The sequence below is a fragment of the Phaseolus vulgaris genome, chromosome 11 (assembly GCF_000499845.2).
Source record: "Phaseolus vulgaris cultivar G19833 chromosome 11, P. vulgaris v2.0, whole genome shotgun sequence".
Lineage (NCBI taxonomy): Eukaryota > Viridiplantae > Streptophyta > Magnoliopsida > Fabales > Fabaceae > Phaseolus > Phaseolus vulgaris.
In genome coordinates, this window is record NC_023749.2 from 2,069,334 (window position 1) to 2,087,562 (window position 18,229).

General features: G+C 33.7%; 2 protein-coding genes across 2 annotated transcripts; one reads left to right on the top strand and one right to left on the bottom strand.

Annotated features, from left to right (window-relative positions):
• Positions 1–1,101: 1,101 nt before the first annotated feature.
• On the bottom strand, positions 1,102–3,288 carry LOC137822449 (glucan endo-1,3-beta-glucosidase-like). Its single transcript, XM_068627338.1, has 2 exons — positions 2,808–3,288; positions 1,102–2,173 (listed from the first exon to the last, which is right to left on the bottom strand). The coding sequence occupies exons 1-2, from the start codon at positions 2,866–2,868 to the stop codon at positions 1,236–1,238; spliced, it is 999 nt and encodes a 332-aa protein (XP_068483439.1). The 5' UTR covers positions 2,869–3,288; the 3' UTR covers positions 1,102–1,235.
• A 4,673-nt stretch (positions 3,289–7,961) lies between these two features.
• LOC137822454 (TPR repeat-containing thioredoxin TTL1-like) lies at positions 7,962–17,799 on the top strand. The gene is made up of 11 exons (XM_068627343.1): positions 7,962–10,086; positions 10,305–10,544; positions 11,128–11,257; positions 13,391–13,543; positions 13,691–13,935; positions 14,067–14,136; positions 14,891–15,097; positions 15,310–15,545; positions 15,792–15,870; positions 15,948–16,085; positions 17,168–17,799. The coding sequence occupies exons 1-11, from the start codon at positions 8,273–8,275 to the stop codon at positions 17,360–17,362; spliced, it is 3,507 nt and encodes a 1,168-aa protein (XP_068483444.1). The 5' UTR covers positions 7,962–8,272; the 3' UTR covers positions 17,363–17,799.
• Positions 17,800–18,229: the final 430 nt, after the last annotated feature.

The following is an 18,229-nucleotide window of genomic DNA, read 5'->3' on the forward strand; positions in this document are numbered from 1 at the left end:
GGACAATTCATGTTATAACACAGTTGTAAATTACTTCAAATTATAATTGATAAAGTAAAATCATTTTTATTTTTTTTATTAAAATACATATGATGAGATGGAAAACTTTGGACGATTTAAACTGGCTCATTAAATTAAGTAGTTTTGAAAATAACATTTTTCAATTTTAATGTAATAGACAAACTCATTTATTGAATTTTGTATGTTATGTGGAAATTATAACAAACTTTTAAAATTCAACAGTTGGATTTAACTAGGAGAGTTTGACTCAAGTTTAGACTTGAAAAAAGTTGCAAGTTTCGAGTTTTGGATCGAAAGGTTCAATTTAGATGATAAGATAATACTACTAGAAACCAATTGTTAAGAGTTTTTTCTTTCTTCTAATCAGGTTAAAAAATATATATTTTTATAGTCAAAATTTCAACTTCAAGATAACAATTTTTTAAACAAATAGTGTTTTAAATTTTATTTAATTTTAGACTCTAAGTAATTAAGTTCAAAAGTTATTTGTGTTAGTATTTTTTTGGAAGTATGAGAAAGTTTATTAGTGATTTTTCTTTATTATTGAGACGACTTTGGTTGTTGAGTTTTATGGAATTACACATGTAATCGAAAAAGTTTAAAAGATTGGTCTTACTAGTTTATGACTTAAATGCGATTCTACATTGGTTTGTGCGTGCTGCATTTATTACTAGAACTAATATTTCTTTGATTCTTCGTAATAGTTAAAACGTTTGTCTTAATTGCGATGGAAAAATCAAGTTTAAGATATTTCACATTTTTTATAAAGAAAAATACATGTGCGGACAAACTTTCTAATTTAGGGTTTATTTATAAAAAACAATATCATTAGTATAATAAATTTACATATAATATTTTCCTATAATTCTATATAATATTTTCTTATAATTATTTATTAATATGTATAGATTAGATAAGTATTATTTTTCAGATTTTTTATTATGAATTTTTGTGTTTAATATACATGGTGAGACCCTGTTGACGAACTCTATCAACATCAGTTAGTAACACTCTGCTGCATTTTCGACGTTGATGGCAAGGAACCAAAGTCACAAAACTCAAGAAATTAAAACATTTAGATACACATATAAAGATGAAGAGATGCATTTATTTATAATTATAGTTTTGGGCCATTACATATATATGATTAGACACCCTTATTCTAATGATTATTCTGATAACACTGAGTTCATGATCAGTAATAAGACACTGTTTCAATTGAAACTGAGTTGGTATTTTGGTGATTTATCAGGCCTGAAGAGACCAAAGTGTTTCTCAGTTTCTGCACCACCCTTCTGGTTTTCATCAAACATGGCAAAGAGGTAAGTCTCTATGGGTCCATTAGGCCTCTTTGGGGTGCCACCCTTAACATGTTTGATCAAATTCCTGTAATACGTTCCTGCGTTTTGAACAGTGGCTCCAACTCCACCTTGTGATGGCCACCCACTCTCAGACACAACAACCTTCACATTTGATGCTCCCACTTTCTCAAGAGCTGCGTACAGAGAATCCACCAGTGCATCAAACAGGTTTTGGTACCCAACTTCGTTGTTGCCTTGTTTGGTGAACAAGGCATAATCAAGACCAATGTTTTGTTGATTGTTAACGTAGGCGAAGTAAGGGTACACGTTTGCAAGAAGTGGGGCACCGTTTTTGGCTAAAAAGTTTATGATTGGAGTTATGTATGAACTTGCACTGTTGCTGAAAACGCCATCTTTTGGTGGGTAAGAGTTGCCCAGTAGAGTGGTGTCTATTGCTGTGGAGACTTTGATTTGGCCTTGCAAATTTGCTGCAGAAATTGCGTTCTGAATGCTTTGAAGTGCTGGAAGAACTGAGCCTGCTAGAGCATCACCAGGGTGAACTTCGTTGCCAACTGCAATGTACTTCAATTTCACGTTTCCTGCATAGGGTTTCACGTACTTGTTGACCCAATTTGTTGCACCTCCATTGTTGGAGACAGATTGAAGTTGATCATTAGGAACAGCAAGTATCACTTCTATGTTTGAACCTCTGAGGGCTTGAAGGGCACCTTCATCTGGATAGTATAAACGGATTTTGCCAATTCCGTTTGATTTGTAGAGATTCACCACTGCTTGCTTTGTTGGTAGATTGTTTCCATTTCCTCCATAACACACACCCACAGATTCTACCCCTGCATCACCACACGTTGATATTGAACCAAATTAAGTAACTATGCATAAGTGGTGCACTTGTTATAATAGTTGACTTTGAAACAGATATCATTCTTTGTTGTTAATTTGAGTTTTACTCTAATTTATTGTTTCAAATTCATAGCATTTTATAGTATATAACTGGATACAAACTTCACTTTATATCAGTTCTATAAGTTTAAGTTAGACTTAAAATTCACTTCTTCGTGAGATTCATTTCATGTTTATTCTAGTGAGAGTTTGTTGGTCTTATCAGACCATCTATTGTCGAACATCTGTCGGATCATCCATAATATATAGTCCTACGCATGAGTTAGTGTAAAGAGGGTATGTTAGGAGATCTCGACTATAAATTATAACATTTCATAGTATATGAGTAAGTGCAAAAGTGAACTTGAAGTATATCTCAACCAGTTAGTCTCAAATAAACTTTAAGTATAATTCAACCAACTTATAAAATGAGATTTATATTCATGTTTTTGTCATATATGGAGACTCATATGGTGAAAGAAAAGAAGAATTTGAATGCTAATGTGTTTTGTGATGTGAGATAATTAACAATAGAGACACTTGCATCTATGTAAGATTGAGAATAAATAGAGAAGAAATATAAACCAGTAAGCAGTACTCCAGTGGAAGATAATACTCCAAGAAGCAGCAGCAATAAGGCAGACATGGCTCTTGAGAAGAACTTGTAAATCGATTACACTCACAAAACTATATATAAACTAAGCTCTTAAACACTAACTGATAGGTATAATATTTTGGTGCACAATGAGTACCTATTTATATAGGCAAAGTGGTGAAGAGTGGGCAAAACTTGGATCACTAAGCGTCATCAAGACTTTTTGTGCCCCCGTCAATCACTCCATAGAAAACCAAAAACTATAATTAAAGATGAGCTACTCATTCACTTCGAATGCAATCCAATTTTCACAAGACAACAGAGGTTTAACTATGCCGAGTCGCCGATGACTTTGAACATTCTTAAACATACGTGAATGTGTCTGCGAATAGGTTCGTTTTCAGCCATCAACGTGACCCTAACGTTCCTGTAACAAGACAACCTCAAACGTCACTCATTTTTGTTTCTTCTTCTCATCCTCAAGTTTCAAGACTCTTTCACTTTGAAGTTTTGTGTTCACTTGTTTTGTTAGAGACGGTAGATATGATTTCAGATATTTAATCTACTTCTTCTTGCAATAAATCTCCAGCAGAAGGTAGTTTTCGGGTTAACCTTTTAAGATTAAAGTTTTAAAATGTTTGAGAATTACGAGTTTTACCTATTAATAAGATTACGACGATCAAATCAGTAAAAATATTGACAAAACTTGGAAGATGAAGTCAGTGAGAGTATTTAAAAATATGAGTGTAGTATATATTACATGGAATAATGCTTATTTTAAACCTTAAACTCTGAATCCTGAATCCTGAACCCTAAACCCTAAACACGATCGGTTGGATTGAGTCTGAGTTAAGTGGATCGATAAGACATGTTTTTTAGTGATTGAATTCCGACTTGATCACAACCATATGGTACAATATATTTAAAATTGGAATATGAAATTATTTATTGAATTAAAGCAGCTTCAGTGATTCGGTGGTAGTTCCGTGCGTATTTTCAAACCTGTAATCAGCTAAAATAGCACTACCTAGCCTCTAATGTGTCAAAATTGCCGCCACACTAAGACTTTTATACATACCACTACATCATTTCTTTGTATCAATCACTCGTGTATTATACGGTAAGATTATTTTTTTAAAGTAAAAATAAAAATTGTATAATTTCAAATGATTCCTTTCCCAGTGCATCAAACCTCTTAATGTTATTATGCACATGTTTTCTTCTTCTTCTTGATAGTATGAAAGTGCAATTAGTAATAATGGAGGTGTAGGAAGAAAAGATTACCAATCAAATGCCATTAACCCTTGACAATTTCTTCCTCCACCTTCATGTTTCTTTACACCTTCATAATTATTTTAATTCTAAAATTACCCTTAACAAAAGGTGCAAGTTTTTTTTTTTTTCATTTTCGATTTGTATAATCCATAAACTTTATGAATTCTAGAATTCAAAATCCAAATTTTAAAGTTTGGAATGCATTCTGAACTCTATAACTATTTCAAATTCTAAAATTCGAAACACAAATTTGTATTTCAAAATTTAGAGTTCAAAAGATATTTTTTGAACCAAGAAAATACAGAATACAAATTCAGAATACAAATTTGTATTCCAAACTAGTGTTACTAACCCGTGCATCGCACGGGAAAGAAATACAGATATAATTATTAGGTAGAATGATTGATGAAGTATTATTATTATTATATTAATAATATTTTATATTATAATTTTGACTTTTTTTTTGGGTTTATAGTATGATTGATGAAGGTATTTTTCTGGGTTGAAAAATGATTTTTGAATTCTAAAATTTGGAATAGAATTTTGTATTTTTGAATTCTAAAAGTATTTTTCTGGATTCAAAAATGGTTTTTGAATTCTAAAATTTGGAATAGAATTTTGTATTTTTGAATTCTAAATTCAAAATGTATGAATCCAAAAAAAAAAGGGAAGAAGGTGTCAATAAAAAAGATAAAAAAAGGGGAAAATTATCATTTCACATGTTCTATAAAGGTACAGAAAGAAATCATGGAGGTATGGGAAGAAATTACCTCAGTCGTTCTACTAAGCCCAAGCACAAGTCCAACAACTCTATTTGAAAGACCCGACACAATATGGCTAATTCTTCTTACACCCAATCAAATTGGACTTGCACCCAATTGCATTTGTGAAAGTACTGAATTACCCTTAATGAAAATGAAATTAGGGTTTAGTGATTTTTGCACCAAATCACACACCCAAGTTCATTTTTGCCATTATCGCACCCAACACCATCTCTTGCACAAGTGTTCGCATCCTTGCACCTTGGTTGGCATTTCTGCAACAACGTAGTGTTGAGTGGAAGGACCCCTTGAACAAAGACAAAGCCAAGAGCACGAAGGTCGTCCATTGTTGTGCGAAAGTTTGAGGGCATCATCTGCATCAGCGTACCCTACAAGCTTTTTCAAAATAAACAAGACAATGGTACAATTGAGTTTTAAAATGTTCGTCGGGTACCAATCAATTGGGTGGTGCAAGAAGAAATTGCCACACAATATTCCCATAATAAGGCCTAAAGATCACGGTGACAAATACAGTTAGGTACCATTCGTCAAAAAAAACCTAGACATGTGGCATAATACGATCCACCATGTAAAAATCTAATAACTTTTTCAGTGGATCAAAACTCACTTAAAAAAATACACATAATTATTAAATAATGTTAAATTCAAATTTTAATACTTTAATTTATATGTATTATATGAAAATTTAGAGTGGACAAAAATAATATTGAAATTTGAAAATTTTGGAATTAATTATTATTGAGAAGTGAATTAGTTACATTTTTTTAATTTATTATATGTGGGTGATATTTTCACTTTTTTCTTTAATTATGAAATCTTAATTTACATATATTCTGTTTTGTTAAATATATAAAATGATGTTTTTTAATAACTGTTTTAATTTAAAGTGAGATGATTTATTTAATCCACCATTTTTTGTGGGTACAATACTAAATCTATATATGGTTATACTAAATCTATATATGGTTATTATCCTTACAGTAGTAGATTTATAAAGGAGATTCAAATTAACTTTTACTATGTTTCGAATTCAAGTTTGAAAGAGAACATCGTAAAGATAAATCGTCGTATTTAAGATATTGTTTGTTTTTAAGTCGGTACTTCGTCACGTTGAACAATAGTTTCTCAGTCGAGAATTAAGGGAAAGAGTTTACGATCCCCATAGACGACAACAATGATCTGATCTCAAGTATGAGAGATAGTATTACTAAGATCAATCACCGCATTCGAGATATTATTTGTTTTGGAGGTCAATATTCTGTCACGATTTTATCCTTAAAAACACTTCGAAGGGTTTAAGAAGATGTATTTAAACTGTCCTTAACATTGATTCATAAGTAATGCAAGACTATATATTAACCATACTGAAACAACCTCACTTAAAAAACCCTCAAATTTAACGAAAAATAATTAATAAAAACATGAGATGAAGTCATTAATATATAATTTGAAATTTAAACTATATAATATTTTAAAATCTAACTTTTTTTATCTAACTATTATATAATCACTTTTGTCTTTAATTTTGTTTATCTAACTTTTTTTTAAAATTTCTTGAGATTTTATTTTCTCTAATCAAAAGTCACTTAATGGAAGACAATAAAGTTAGCACAATCTGAAGTCATTAATATTATCTTAGAGTACATTTTCTCCTTTTTATATACCTAGTTTTACTCCTCTTTTTGTTTGCATGTAACAGTTATTTAAGTTGAGTATACTCTTTAGGAATTAAGGTTTATAGTAATGTGTTAGGTTTTGAGTTGAATATATCCATTTTACTAGTTTTCATAAACTTTGTTCCATTTTCTTATGAAGCATTGACATGACAAATAAGGAAAGTTACTTCATTTAAAATAATTTGGATTTTGGCAGCAATTAGAAATATAAACCCTATAATATAATGGTCATAATTGGTTGAACTTTTAAGGTTTGGAGTAAAAATTTATTGAGTTAAGTTGGTGAAATCACGAAGGAATTAATGCAAGTAAGTTTTTGTTTTGAACGTGACTTTTGAGTAACCAGTTAGAGTTAGAAACAATTTATTGATACATTAAAATATAAAATAAGTATATAATAAGAAATGTTTTATATTGAGTTTACATATCTTGTTTTACAAATAATTCTTTCTGGTGTATTTTCATTTAACTGATAATTATTACGAAAGTAAAAATAAAATAGACATATGAGACTTAGTCTTTAAATTTTTTTCATTTAAGTGACACTTTTCAGATAAGAGAAAACACAAAGAATAAAAAATATTTTATTATGCATATTCTGTTGTTAGATATATGTAAATAGTTTTATCATAATATCAATATATCAAGATGAATAATAAATACACGATTTTAAATTTTAAAGATAATATCTGTATCGGTATAGGCGAGGCCGAGACCTACCTGGCTGCCCGAGACCGAGTCTACCCGACCGAGACTAGGGGAACCTGGCCGAGTCTTGAGAGATCTGGCCAAGATGACGAGGCCGACGACTCACTTGGCGGAGACGACCGAGACCACGGGAAATTGACCGATGGCCGACCCATACCATGGGAAATTGGCCGATGGCCGACTCCTGTTACAGTTAACGCTCAAACCAAGACCAGTGAAGTTAATCTATCATTAATAATTAGGTAATGCAACCCCAAGCGGTATCCACCTCGATAAACGGGCCCAACAAGGTATGATCATTAGAATAATATAAATAACACGCATCCCAAAGAGTAAGGTATATCATTTATTATTGTTACCCAAAGATCGATCATTATATTTGAGATATTATATATTTTGAAAGTTGATGTTCCATCACAATTTTATTTTTAAAAAAGATTTAATTGGATTAAAAAAAATTATATTTAAATTGTTTTTAAACTCAACTCTCAACTATGTGAAACGTTAATAGTACAACAACAATTTCTAATGTATGGTTAGTTGAGATATTAATTAATAGTGTGTACATATAAAAGTGGTTGTTTTTCAATAAGATATTAATTGAGGGTTTATGGATGTTACACAAGTGTAAGGACAAAATCTTGCAAATGTTTAACACTTTCTTTTTGTTTCATCGTAAAAAGTCCACAAAAAATATTGGGAAGGAACAGAGAAGACTTTATAGAATTGGAGCACACGTTTTCATATTTGTATTTTTAAAAAGAAAAGAGTGAGAAAAAAAAAAGAAAAAATCACTAATTATTAGTTCCAATTAATTTTGAATTTAGACCATATTATTCTGTTGCGTTGCGTTCCAATGATTGCCGAAACCCGACGAAGAAGAATCGTCGATTCAATCACCACTCCGATGATTCCGACGCGTCTCCGGCGTCTTGCTCCGTCTCACTAGGGCGGCGCCACCCGCTCTCCGCTTTGATTCGGATTATCGCAAATCCAAAACGACCGAACCAACCAATGGAATCGCCCAACGCCAGTGACGATAATAGGTTTTCGAATCCAAAAGCAAACGCGAACGCGACGACCTCAACCTCAGGTTTCACGTTCAGTAGCACCTCTTCCGTTTCGGGCCTGTCCCGGCCGAGACTCGTCAAGGTTCGGAAGCCTAACCACGCCCCCGCTTTCAATCCGTTTGGCGGCGGTGCTGCTGCCAATGCAGCATTTGCGAGCCACGATTTTGCTTCGGGAATCGGCGATCGATTCCAGAATCTCAAAATCGGCGAAGGTTTCGACGCCACACGCCACGGTGAGTTCGTGTTCGGCGCTAATGCTTCTTCGCGTGTTAATGAAAACTCGGTCTCTGAACAGATGAACAAGTTGAAGATTGTAAGCGAAGGTGGACCGGGTTTTAACGAACCAGAACTGCGGAGTGACCTGAGGAAGAAATTGAACATTAAGAAAGGAAGAGGTAAGAATGCTGCTACTGAGACCTCAACTCATGAAGTTTTATGTCAATTGAAGAATCTGAATGTGAATGACTCTGTTGGTAGTAATGTTCTCAAGAGTAAAGTTGATGGTAAACCTGGTTTGGAGAATGTGTCTACGTTTGGAAAATGTGAAATTGAAGCTGATTTGTTGGGGAGAATGGAGAAGTTAAACCTAGTTAAGGAGAAGAAGGAGGATGGTGTTGAACCGAATTTGTGCAATCCTTTTGCGGAGGCAATGGACCGAAGAGGTGGTGCTAGTGGTGGTGGTGCTCAAGTTATTTTTGAAGATAGTGGGGTGTCACATAGTGCTGCGTCGGCTTCGCCCTTCTTTCAGCCTGTTGGAGTGAGCAAGACAGAGGGATTTGTGTTTACTGGTAAGAAAGATAGTTCAGGGTCGTCTTTTGTTGAGTTTAAAACACCAGCACCAAAAGTTGGCAAAGAAGGAAAACTTAAACAAAAAAGTGGCAAAATGAGAATGAATAGAAGTAGAGAAAATCTGAAGCATTACAGCTCAACGCAGCGATGGCAGGGAGAGGGTTTTGTTGTGAAGGAAAGTGTTCCCCAGGACCAACCACAGGGTTCACCGATGGATGTGTCACCATATCAGGAAAAGCTGGCTGAAAATGAAAGGTCCAGGGAAAGTTCTTTGACTTCCGAGGAGTTATGTAGTGTTGATAAGAACCCTGCAGTTAATGATTCAGTACCAACATCATCTGTTGATCCCATTGACGAAGATCTAATTGCCGCAACAGAGAGCTTGAATATAAATGAGGTTGATGTTGCCTGCACAGATACAAACCAGGAAACTTCAGAGGATCAAATGCGTGCAAATAGTTGTGTTGAAGACCCCAAGGATGAGTCAATTTCAGGGGTTGAAACTGAAAGCTTTAAGTCTGCCAATGATCAAGTGGACATAACTAGTGACGGGGCTGGTGTATCAGGAGAAACCGAAGCCCATAGTGCTAGAATGTTGCATGTCGGTAGTGCTTTGAGTTCAAGAAAAGCAAGTGAGTCTGCCTTCACATTCGCTGCTGCTTCTTCAGCTGAAACTCAATCATGTAGTCCAAAACGACATCTCAAAAAGAAAAGTGCTGCTCACGATTCTTACAACTACGCACCAAACATAAAGGTTCCTTATTCATCATCTTCCGTGGCATTTACTCCATTTTCTGGAACTTCATCTCTTTTCACTTCAGGACAAGGTTTAAAACCCAAAGTATCCTCTCCTCAGCCCAAAACAAGTGATTCTAATGAAAATGAGGAGAAGGGGTTAAAGGAGACTTATGCTTCTATTTCTGTTGCAAGCGTTGCTGCTCAGGAAGCCTGTGAAAAGTGGAGGCTTCGGTGAGTATATATATTTGATAGTTCCATTACTAATTTGTGAGTCACCTGCTTGTTATGTAAGGCTTGGCATTTTACAATTGCTTCTGATTTGTATGCTGAAATAGAGTACAATATACCAATGTTTACTGCAAACACACACAAATGGATTTTGTGATTATGCATAATACTTTACCAACATTGCAACTATCATTCACGATACTGAATATGCTCTATATCAGAGGAAACCAAGCCTATAAAAAGGGGGATCTTTCTGCGGCTGAGAATTGTTACAAACAAGGACTTAGTTGTGTATCGAAAGTAGAAGCATCTCGTAGCTGTCTCAGGGCTTTGCTGCTATGTTACAGCAACCTTGCTGCCACACACATGTCTCTTGGTAGGATGAGAGATGCACTGGAAGATTGTAAGATGGCTGCTGAAATAGATCAAAATTTTCTCAAGGTGCAGCTTAGAGCTGCAAAGTAAGTTTCCTCTGTTTCTTCAGACTCCCTTTGTACACAATGATTTAAGTTGTATGAATTTTCAGTTTCATGCAGGATGAGTGAAACCTTAGTGTATATAATACTAGTGGGAAAGTGGGTGTAATGATTCATGATGTAAAAAGGAATGGATCAAAAGAGAGAACCCAATTAAAGTGTGAAACATTAAGGGTCATTTGGTTTGATTTTTTTTTTTCCGCTTTCACTTATAATTACAAAATGTCATACTTTTTCCCTTTGTTTCCTGTTTTTAAACAATAAAAAAATGTTTTCACGATTCCTATACAAATGATTGAAAACAGGAAACAAGTTAAATCATGGTGGTGGCATTTCTGTAATTAAAACTGAAAATAGAAAATGTTTCTCAGGCCCTTAGGAATTGGCATCTATTGCCTGATTGTTATTTAAATATTTGGAAATACATTTTATTAATAACAGGAATGCATACCAGGAAATACATTTTAGTGTTCGGCACCATGCATACTGGTGCCTTATGTCTAAAGTTTCATGTATCGTGATGGATGATTGCATACCTAAGGTCCTTTTGTTTTCATTGTTGTTTAAGTTGTTACCTTGCTCTGGGAGAAGTTGAAGGTGCATCACAGAATTTTAAAAGATGCTTGCAATCCGGAACTGATGTTTGTGTTGATCGGAAAATTGCTGTTGAAGCCTCTGATGGCTTACAAAAGGCACAGGTCTGATTATAATATATTTTTGACAGATAACCTGAAATATTTTGGAGGCTCTTTTTTTTTGGTTAATGGTTTTTAATTAGCTACAATCTGCCCTTGCAATGAGTTAAAATCAGAAGCCTGTTAGACTGAACTGGTTTGGCATAGAATTTATTGTTACCCTTCTGCAGTAAATCTTTCAAAGGTTTAAAGTACATTAGTTTTCAGTGTGTGTGTGTATGTGTATGTATATGGTGAATGCTACGTATGGATCACTTTTGAAGGTGATCTACGGTGAACCAGTATTATTTACCTTTAGATTAGTCTACTTCTCACATGTATCCTACATCTTTCACACACTGAATCGTGTCTTCCTACACCTTCACCATCTACCTCCCATCCCAAGAGTTCCTCTAACTGCCATTTGCCACTGCGGAGGCAAGTTCTGGTAACAGCATTTTGTATTTTTTTTTTCTTTTATTTCTACCATGGAAAAATTTAAATAGAAGATTCACCGAGATGGATCGTTTGAACACCGTGGATGATAAGGGAGGGATAAGAGGGTAGCATCATGAGAGAAGGTGGTTGCAGATTTGTCACTGATTTACTTTTTTAGAGAAGAGGTAGGGGTAGGAGGATCAATGGGGGAGAAGGAAGAGGTCAGAGAAAAGGACACGAGAGGGATTCAATGTCGGTGATAATGGTAGATATGATTGGTTCATTGTAAACCTCTTAAAGAACTTGTCCCTGGGCCACATATATTTATTTCAACGGTTGATTTTTTAGCTTACTTAAGAGATAAGTAGTTTTTTTAATTCCCATGCTAGCCATCACTTTGGAAATTTGGAATCTAAACTAGGTTAGCATCCCAAAATCCGACAATCATATGCCCCCCACATGAGAGAAAATACCTTAAAAAAGAAAGATACAAAAGTATGGGGTTTTTAACCAAACCCATTCAAAAGAAATGAGAATCACACTTAATCCATATCTTACAAAAATTGTGATCCCTATGCTGCGGTTTTCTATTCTTATTTCTCAAAACATGTATCTGGTATATGCCTTTATGATTGTAAATATAAATCTTTTTTTATCCTTATAGCAAACCTTTTTTTATTTGGGTGCAACATGAAAATTGTTTGTAAATGAGTCCCTTGACATAAATAAATTCTTTGAATTGTCCTCTAATGTTATGACATTGTGAGAGCAAGTCCGATGGTTAATGATCGAAAACTTTACACATTTTAAAATTATGATCCTTAAATGTACTGTATCATTTAATTTTGGTCCCTGCCTGAATTTTTTTGTTGATTCCTGTACATGACACAGTATGAAGGAAAATAAAAAGCACAGTGCAACAAAACAAAACAATCTTTTTGTTGATAAAAAAAATTGTATACAAGTTAAGAATGAGCAAATTTGACATGAGTTTTGGCTTATAAAATGAAGGAGTAGAACAAAAGAGAGCTTTCTCTTCTCTCTCTAACACTCACAAATGGAGGTTGTGATGAGAAAATGGTGTTTCAGAGTTGGGTAAGGTTTTACTCATTATGGAGGATCAAAAGGAGTGAATGTGGACTCACTTTTGAGGGCTAAGTCCATTGAAATTTTATAGGACAGAGTAGTGGAAGTCCGCTTTTTAGTTGCATGTCTTCATTTTATAGGTCAAAACCCATGGTAAAATTTGCTCAGATTTATTATGTATATATAGTTGTAATGGATTGTTTCTGTTTTGTTGTATGACCCTTATTTTTGCCTTCACATTATGTTTTAGGTATGTGTAGGGACTAATTTAAGAGATTCTTTCTTGTGGGGAACAAAAGGAAAAATGTTTTATGTATTGGGATTGAAATGTAAAAATGTGTAGAGCTTTATCACACATAATAAGCCCTGTCAGAAATTCACTAGCCAGGTTAGATTTGCTAACGATGTTATAATTTGTGAAAATGGCAGGATTTCAAGGAAATTGTTTGCAAACTTTTTCATGTAGTGACCAAAAATGTATTTAAACCTTTGTTAATGATTTTTTTATTACCTTCTCCATTCATCATAACCAGATCCCGATATTTTTTGAATTTATAAAATTTTTAAATGTATGTGATGTGAATGTCTGTCCCTCACTTTCTGATCTGATTATGTTTTCAATGCATATGACAGAAAGTATCAGATGTCATCAATCATTCTGCTCAACTTTTGCTTAGACGGACATCCTCTGATGCAGAGAGAGCACTGGAACATATTAATGAGGCGTTAATGATAAGTTCATACTCTGAAAAATTGCTCGAAATGAAAGCAGAGGCTCTGCTAATGGTTAGTGACTCTTTTTTATAATAAGAGGGAATTTCACTAAGCTTAGATTATGAATTTATGACTATCTCAAAATTCAGCATGAATCTATTTGTGCAACAATTTCTTCCAGTTGTGTCTGTGTTGGATAACTTTTGCTACACGTATCAGCTTTGTAGATATGACGAGGTGATTCACCTGTGTGACAAGACCCTTGATTCCGCGGAGAAGAATGCCTGTCCATTGGATGCTGGTGGCGAAGTCACAGATCTGGATAATTCACAACTCTCAAAAGGTTTCTACTTCAGAATTTGGCGATGCTCAATGATGCTTAAAGCCTGCTTTCACTTAGGAAAATTTGAAGAGGGTCTTTCTTTGCTGGAGCAACAACAGGAAAAGATGTCTGCCATAAACAAGTATGTATTACTAACCCGTGACGCATTCACCCTACTCTGCTCCTCCTCGAATGTAAAAAGAAAAGAAAAGAAAAGGGGAAAGTCAAAATGTGAATATTTGAGAGTCATCACCTTAAATCCTCTCCCTGCAGGAGTGGAAGCAAGGTTTTGGATTCACTCATACCACTAGCTGCTATCATACGTGAGCGCTTGCATCATAAGGTTGGCTCATGTTGTTTCATGATATCTTTATATTGATTATTTATAGTACTTATTGTCTGTTAAATACTTGATTCCTAACATTTCCACTGTTTCAAAGTTATACTTTTCTATTTTGTTTTGTGAGCTAATCGTTATTTTAGCTATTTTACTTGAGTACATTATTTTATTCCAGTTGCACTCTTTTTGACAAAGTTGAGTTCAACTTTTAAAATGAACTTTTTATTAGAAGTGTAAATCTTTTACCTACAAGCATTTATTTCATCAATTATACTACTGACTGTGCTAGCTATTGCTTTTAGTGGCAGTCATTCTGCTCATGCTCTCGTTTTTATTTGTATTTTTAGGTTTTTAGGGAAGCACGGAAACTGCTCTATTTGAGATTTATTTACTTTTTTTGTAAAGCGCACAGCCTCAGATAGATCCTTAGGCACTCTGTGGGTATTTATGTTCGTATACTATGGAATTTGGATTAACACACCTAAGTACATCAACACCTTGTTCAAACCCGTCTGAACACCCATCATACACTAACACTACCCTAATTTCCTTTAAATTGATAGTTTGTCCTCTTTCTTTGTGTTTCTGTACTCTTTTCGAGTACAACTATTCCATCATGAAGAAAGGAAATGAAGTGCCATATTCATGTCGTATTCTAAGATGTTTTTGTTAGTTGAATTCATTTGTTTTTCTGTCCTTTTCCTGTAAAATGAAAATTGCTTTTGATTAGGATTGGTGTAAATCTATTCATATGTAGACTGCAGGGAATGCAGCATTTCAAGCTGGAAGGCATGCAGAAGCCGTTGAACACTATACATCTGCTTTGGCATGTAATGTGGAGTCTCGTCCTTTTGCAGCTGTCTGTTATTGTAATCGTGCAGCTGCCTATAAAGCTTTAGGTCAAATAACTGATGCTGTTGCAGATTGCAGTCTAGCTATTGCTCTTGATGGAAATTATTTGAAGGTTTCTCTTTATCTTTTGAGATGTTATAATTGTGTTTAGATCTATCAGAGAGTAGTAGTCTTAGCTTGGTGTGTTATGTTCTGTTAGAGTAATAATGCATATTAATTTTTCTTCATTTTCAAATATATCTATTTTTAGATGCTATTCAAGGAGTTGTTTATTTAGGATTTAAATTTATATGATAGGAGAAAAATGTTTTCGTGTTCTTGCAGGCACTTTCTAGACGTGCAACTCTGTATGAGATGATCAGAGATTATGCCCAAGCAGCCAGTGATCTGAGGAGGCTTGTCTGTCTTCTTAGTAAGGGGGTGGAGGACAATGCCAATCAGCTTGGAATATCTGATAAATCAATTAATTATTCTAATGATTTGAAACAAAATCGTGTTCACCTTTCTGAAGTGGAAGAGGAAGCCAGAAAGGAGATCCCTCTCGATATGTACCTCATTTTGTAATAATCAAACCTCTTTATCTTATCATTGATAATATATTAATTAACCCCATTTTTCTAGTAGTCTAAATTGTCTCATTTTTGTGTTGAATAAAACTTCTGTTTGTAAATTGACACCAATCTGTGGCAAGTTGTTTTTCATCTATGACAGAAAACCTAATGCCAGCTAAAAACCTATTTGCTGCTAATGTAGGGAAATATTATCATTTGTTTAAGGATATCAGCTAACTGATATTATGATGGCAGGGGAGTTGAACCATCTGTTTCGATATCTGAAATCAAGAAGGCCTATCGGAAAGCTGCACTTAGACACCACCCCGACAAGGTTGTTTGATTGTGCACTTTGTTTGGTGCTCATACTAGTTAGTAATCAATCGGTTAACATTTTATCTTCTTGTGTAGGCTGGCCAGTCTTTGACCAAAAGTGACAATGTAGATGATCAGACATGGAAGGTTATTGCTGAAGAAGTACACAGAGATGCTGATAGGCTTTTCAAAATAATTGGGGAGGCATATGCTGTCCTGTCAGACCCTGCCAAGGTATTTTATATATTTTCAACTAATCATGTCGCTGAGAGGCTTTCTCTATATATAGTTAGAAGGTTGGTTTTTTGCGGAATTGTGTCAATTAATCCTCGTGGTCAATCCCATCTAGTGGTACTAGGATTTGTTTTAGATACTTGGCATCATGTCATATGAAAGTTCCTTTTCCTTAAAACAAGGTACGTAACAGCTACCAATGACCAGTAGCTTATACCTAGCATAAAGGATTTTGGCAAGTTTGTTTCCTTAGATAGAAACCAATTTTTTACCAGTGTTCTAAATATTACAGCAAAGGACCAATGGTGCAAATTTAGATGTGTTTTCTTTCTTGGTAACGTGATACTGGATGAAAATAGAAAAAAGGTAGTTTGATGATATCTTGTCATAATGTGAGTGGTGTAATATACTAAATCTGTGAAATTGTCAAATAATAAACGTGCATCAACAACAGCGATAGATAAGTAAATCTTACAAGCCTAGTAAAATTAAAGTTAAAAAAGAAAAAGAAAGACTGATTTGCTTCTCCATTTACTATAGAATCAGCAAGACTTTAATGTGCTTGTAGTTTTATTACTTATTGCAATGTTTGTAAGTATGTATGCATTTCCCCCTTGTAATGTAGAAAAACTCCCATGATTAAGGAAAGTCGTTTAAACACTACAAAAAAAAATCATTAAATAGAAACTAATTTTAGAAATAAAAAATAATTAGTTGTTATATTGACTAAATTAGATACTATTTTAGAGATTAAAAAAATATTGATTTTTAAATTAGTTTTTATTATTGATAAATAGTATTTAAATTGACATCTAATTAGCTGTGAAGGTTTTTGTTATCAAATTTAGAATCTAAATAATTGGTAGTTAATACTTTGGTAGCTAATTAGATATTAGTTTAGAAATTATTTATCAATAATAGAAACTAATTTAATAACAATTTCTAAAATAATATCTAATTTAATCAATATAACAACTAATTATTTTTAGTCTTTAAAATTGGTTTCTATTTAATAATTTTTTAATAGTAAAATTTTGTAAGGTTTAAGAGTACTATGCTTACGTATTATTCCATTTATGCAGCGGGCTCGTTATGACGCAGAAGAAGAAATGAGGAATTCCTTAAAGAAACGGCATGGACCTATTGGTAGAAACAATGTAGATGCCCAGTATTACCCATTTGAACAAAGCAGCAGAAGACAGTGGAGAGAGGCTTATAGATCTTATGGTTATTCATCTACTCGACCCTCCGAAGCTGCCCGATCAAGCAGGAAATAAGATTGTTAATCCCATCAGGATTTCACTCTTTAAATGTGGCCTTTTAAGTTATCCGCTGCATTGAGCCTTCTCAATTTATTTGCTGCATTGATCCTTCCACTTAGGTGATGTGAGGTGCAATATATACAAAATTCTGCAGATGGAGATGCTTGGCTCATTTGGCCTTTGGAAGAGAGAAAGACACGACGATCAGAGTTGTTTTTATACAGCTGACCATGACCTTCTAAGTTTGGCTGCTAAAAGCAGAGCTTGAAAATTTTGCATTATGGTCGAGCGAGGTATTTTTTCTAGACATGTAAATTTTACCGACGCAAGTTGATATTGAGATGTACAGACGAAATTAAATCATACCACTACAGGTATTGTAATTACCATGCCCAGTTGGGTTTGTGTAGAAAATGTTCATTAACACGTTCGACTTAGCATTTCTTAGTTAAGGCTGGGAAATATTTATACTTGGTAAAACTTCATATCATGTAACGTACATTTAGTCAACCAATGCTTTTAAAAGAAACAAAAACTATACTATAAAGTAATCCGAAATCTATTATGCATAGTTTGAAGTTATTTAACAAATTTACACCATAATAAATGTTGAATATGCATGTTTTATACTAGTTTCAAAATAAACTTGACTCATCAAAATATGAATAAGTAACCTTTGATGATTTTTAATTAATACATTATGAAAAAAATCATTAAATAATAATTAAATTTATAGATAAAAAGTAATTAGTCACTGTAATAATTAAATATTCATTTAAAAATTAAAAAAAATGATTTTAAAATAAGTATTTAAATTAATTACTAATATTTTAAATTCTAAATTAGACTCTAAAAAGACTAATAAATAATAATTTAGAATAT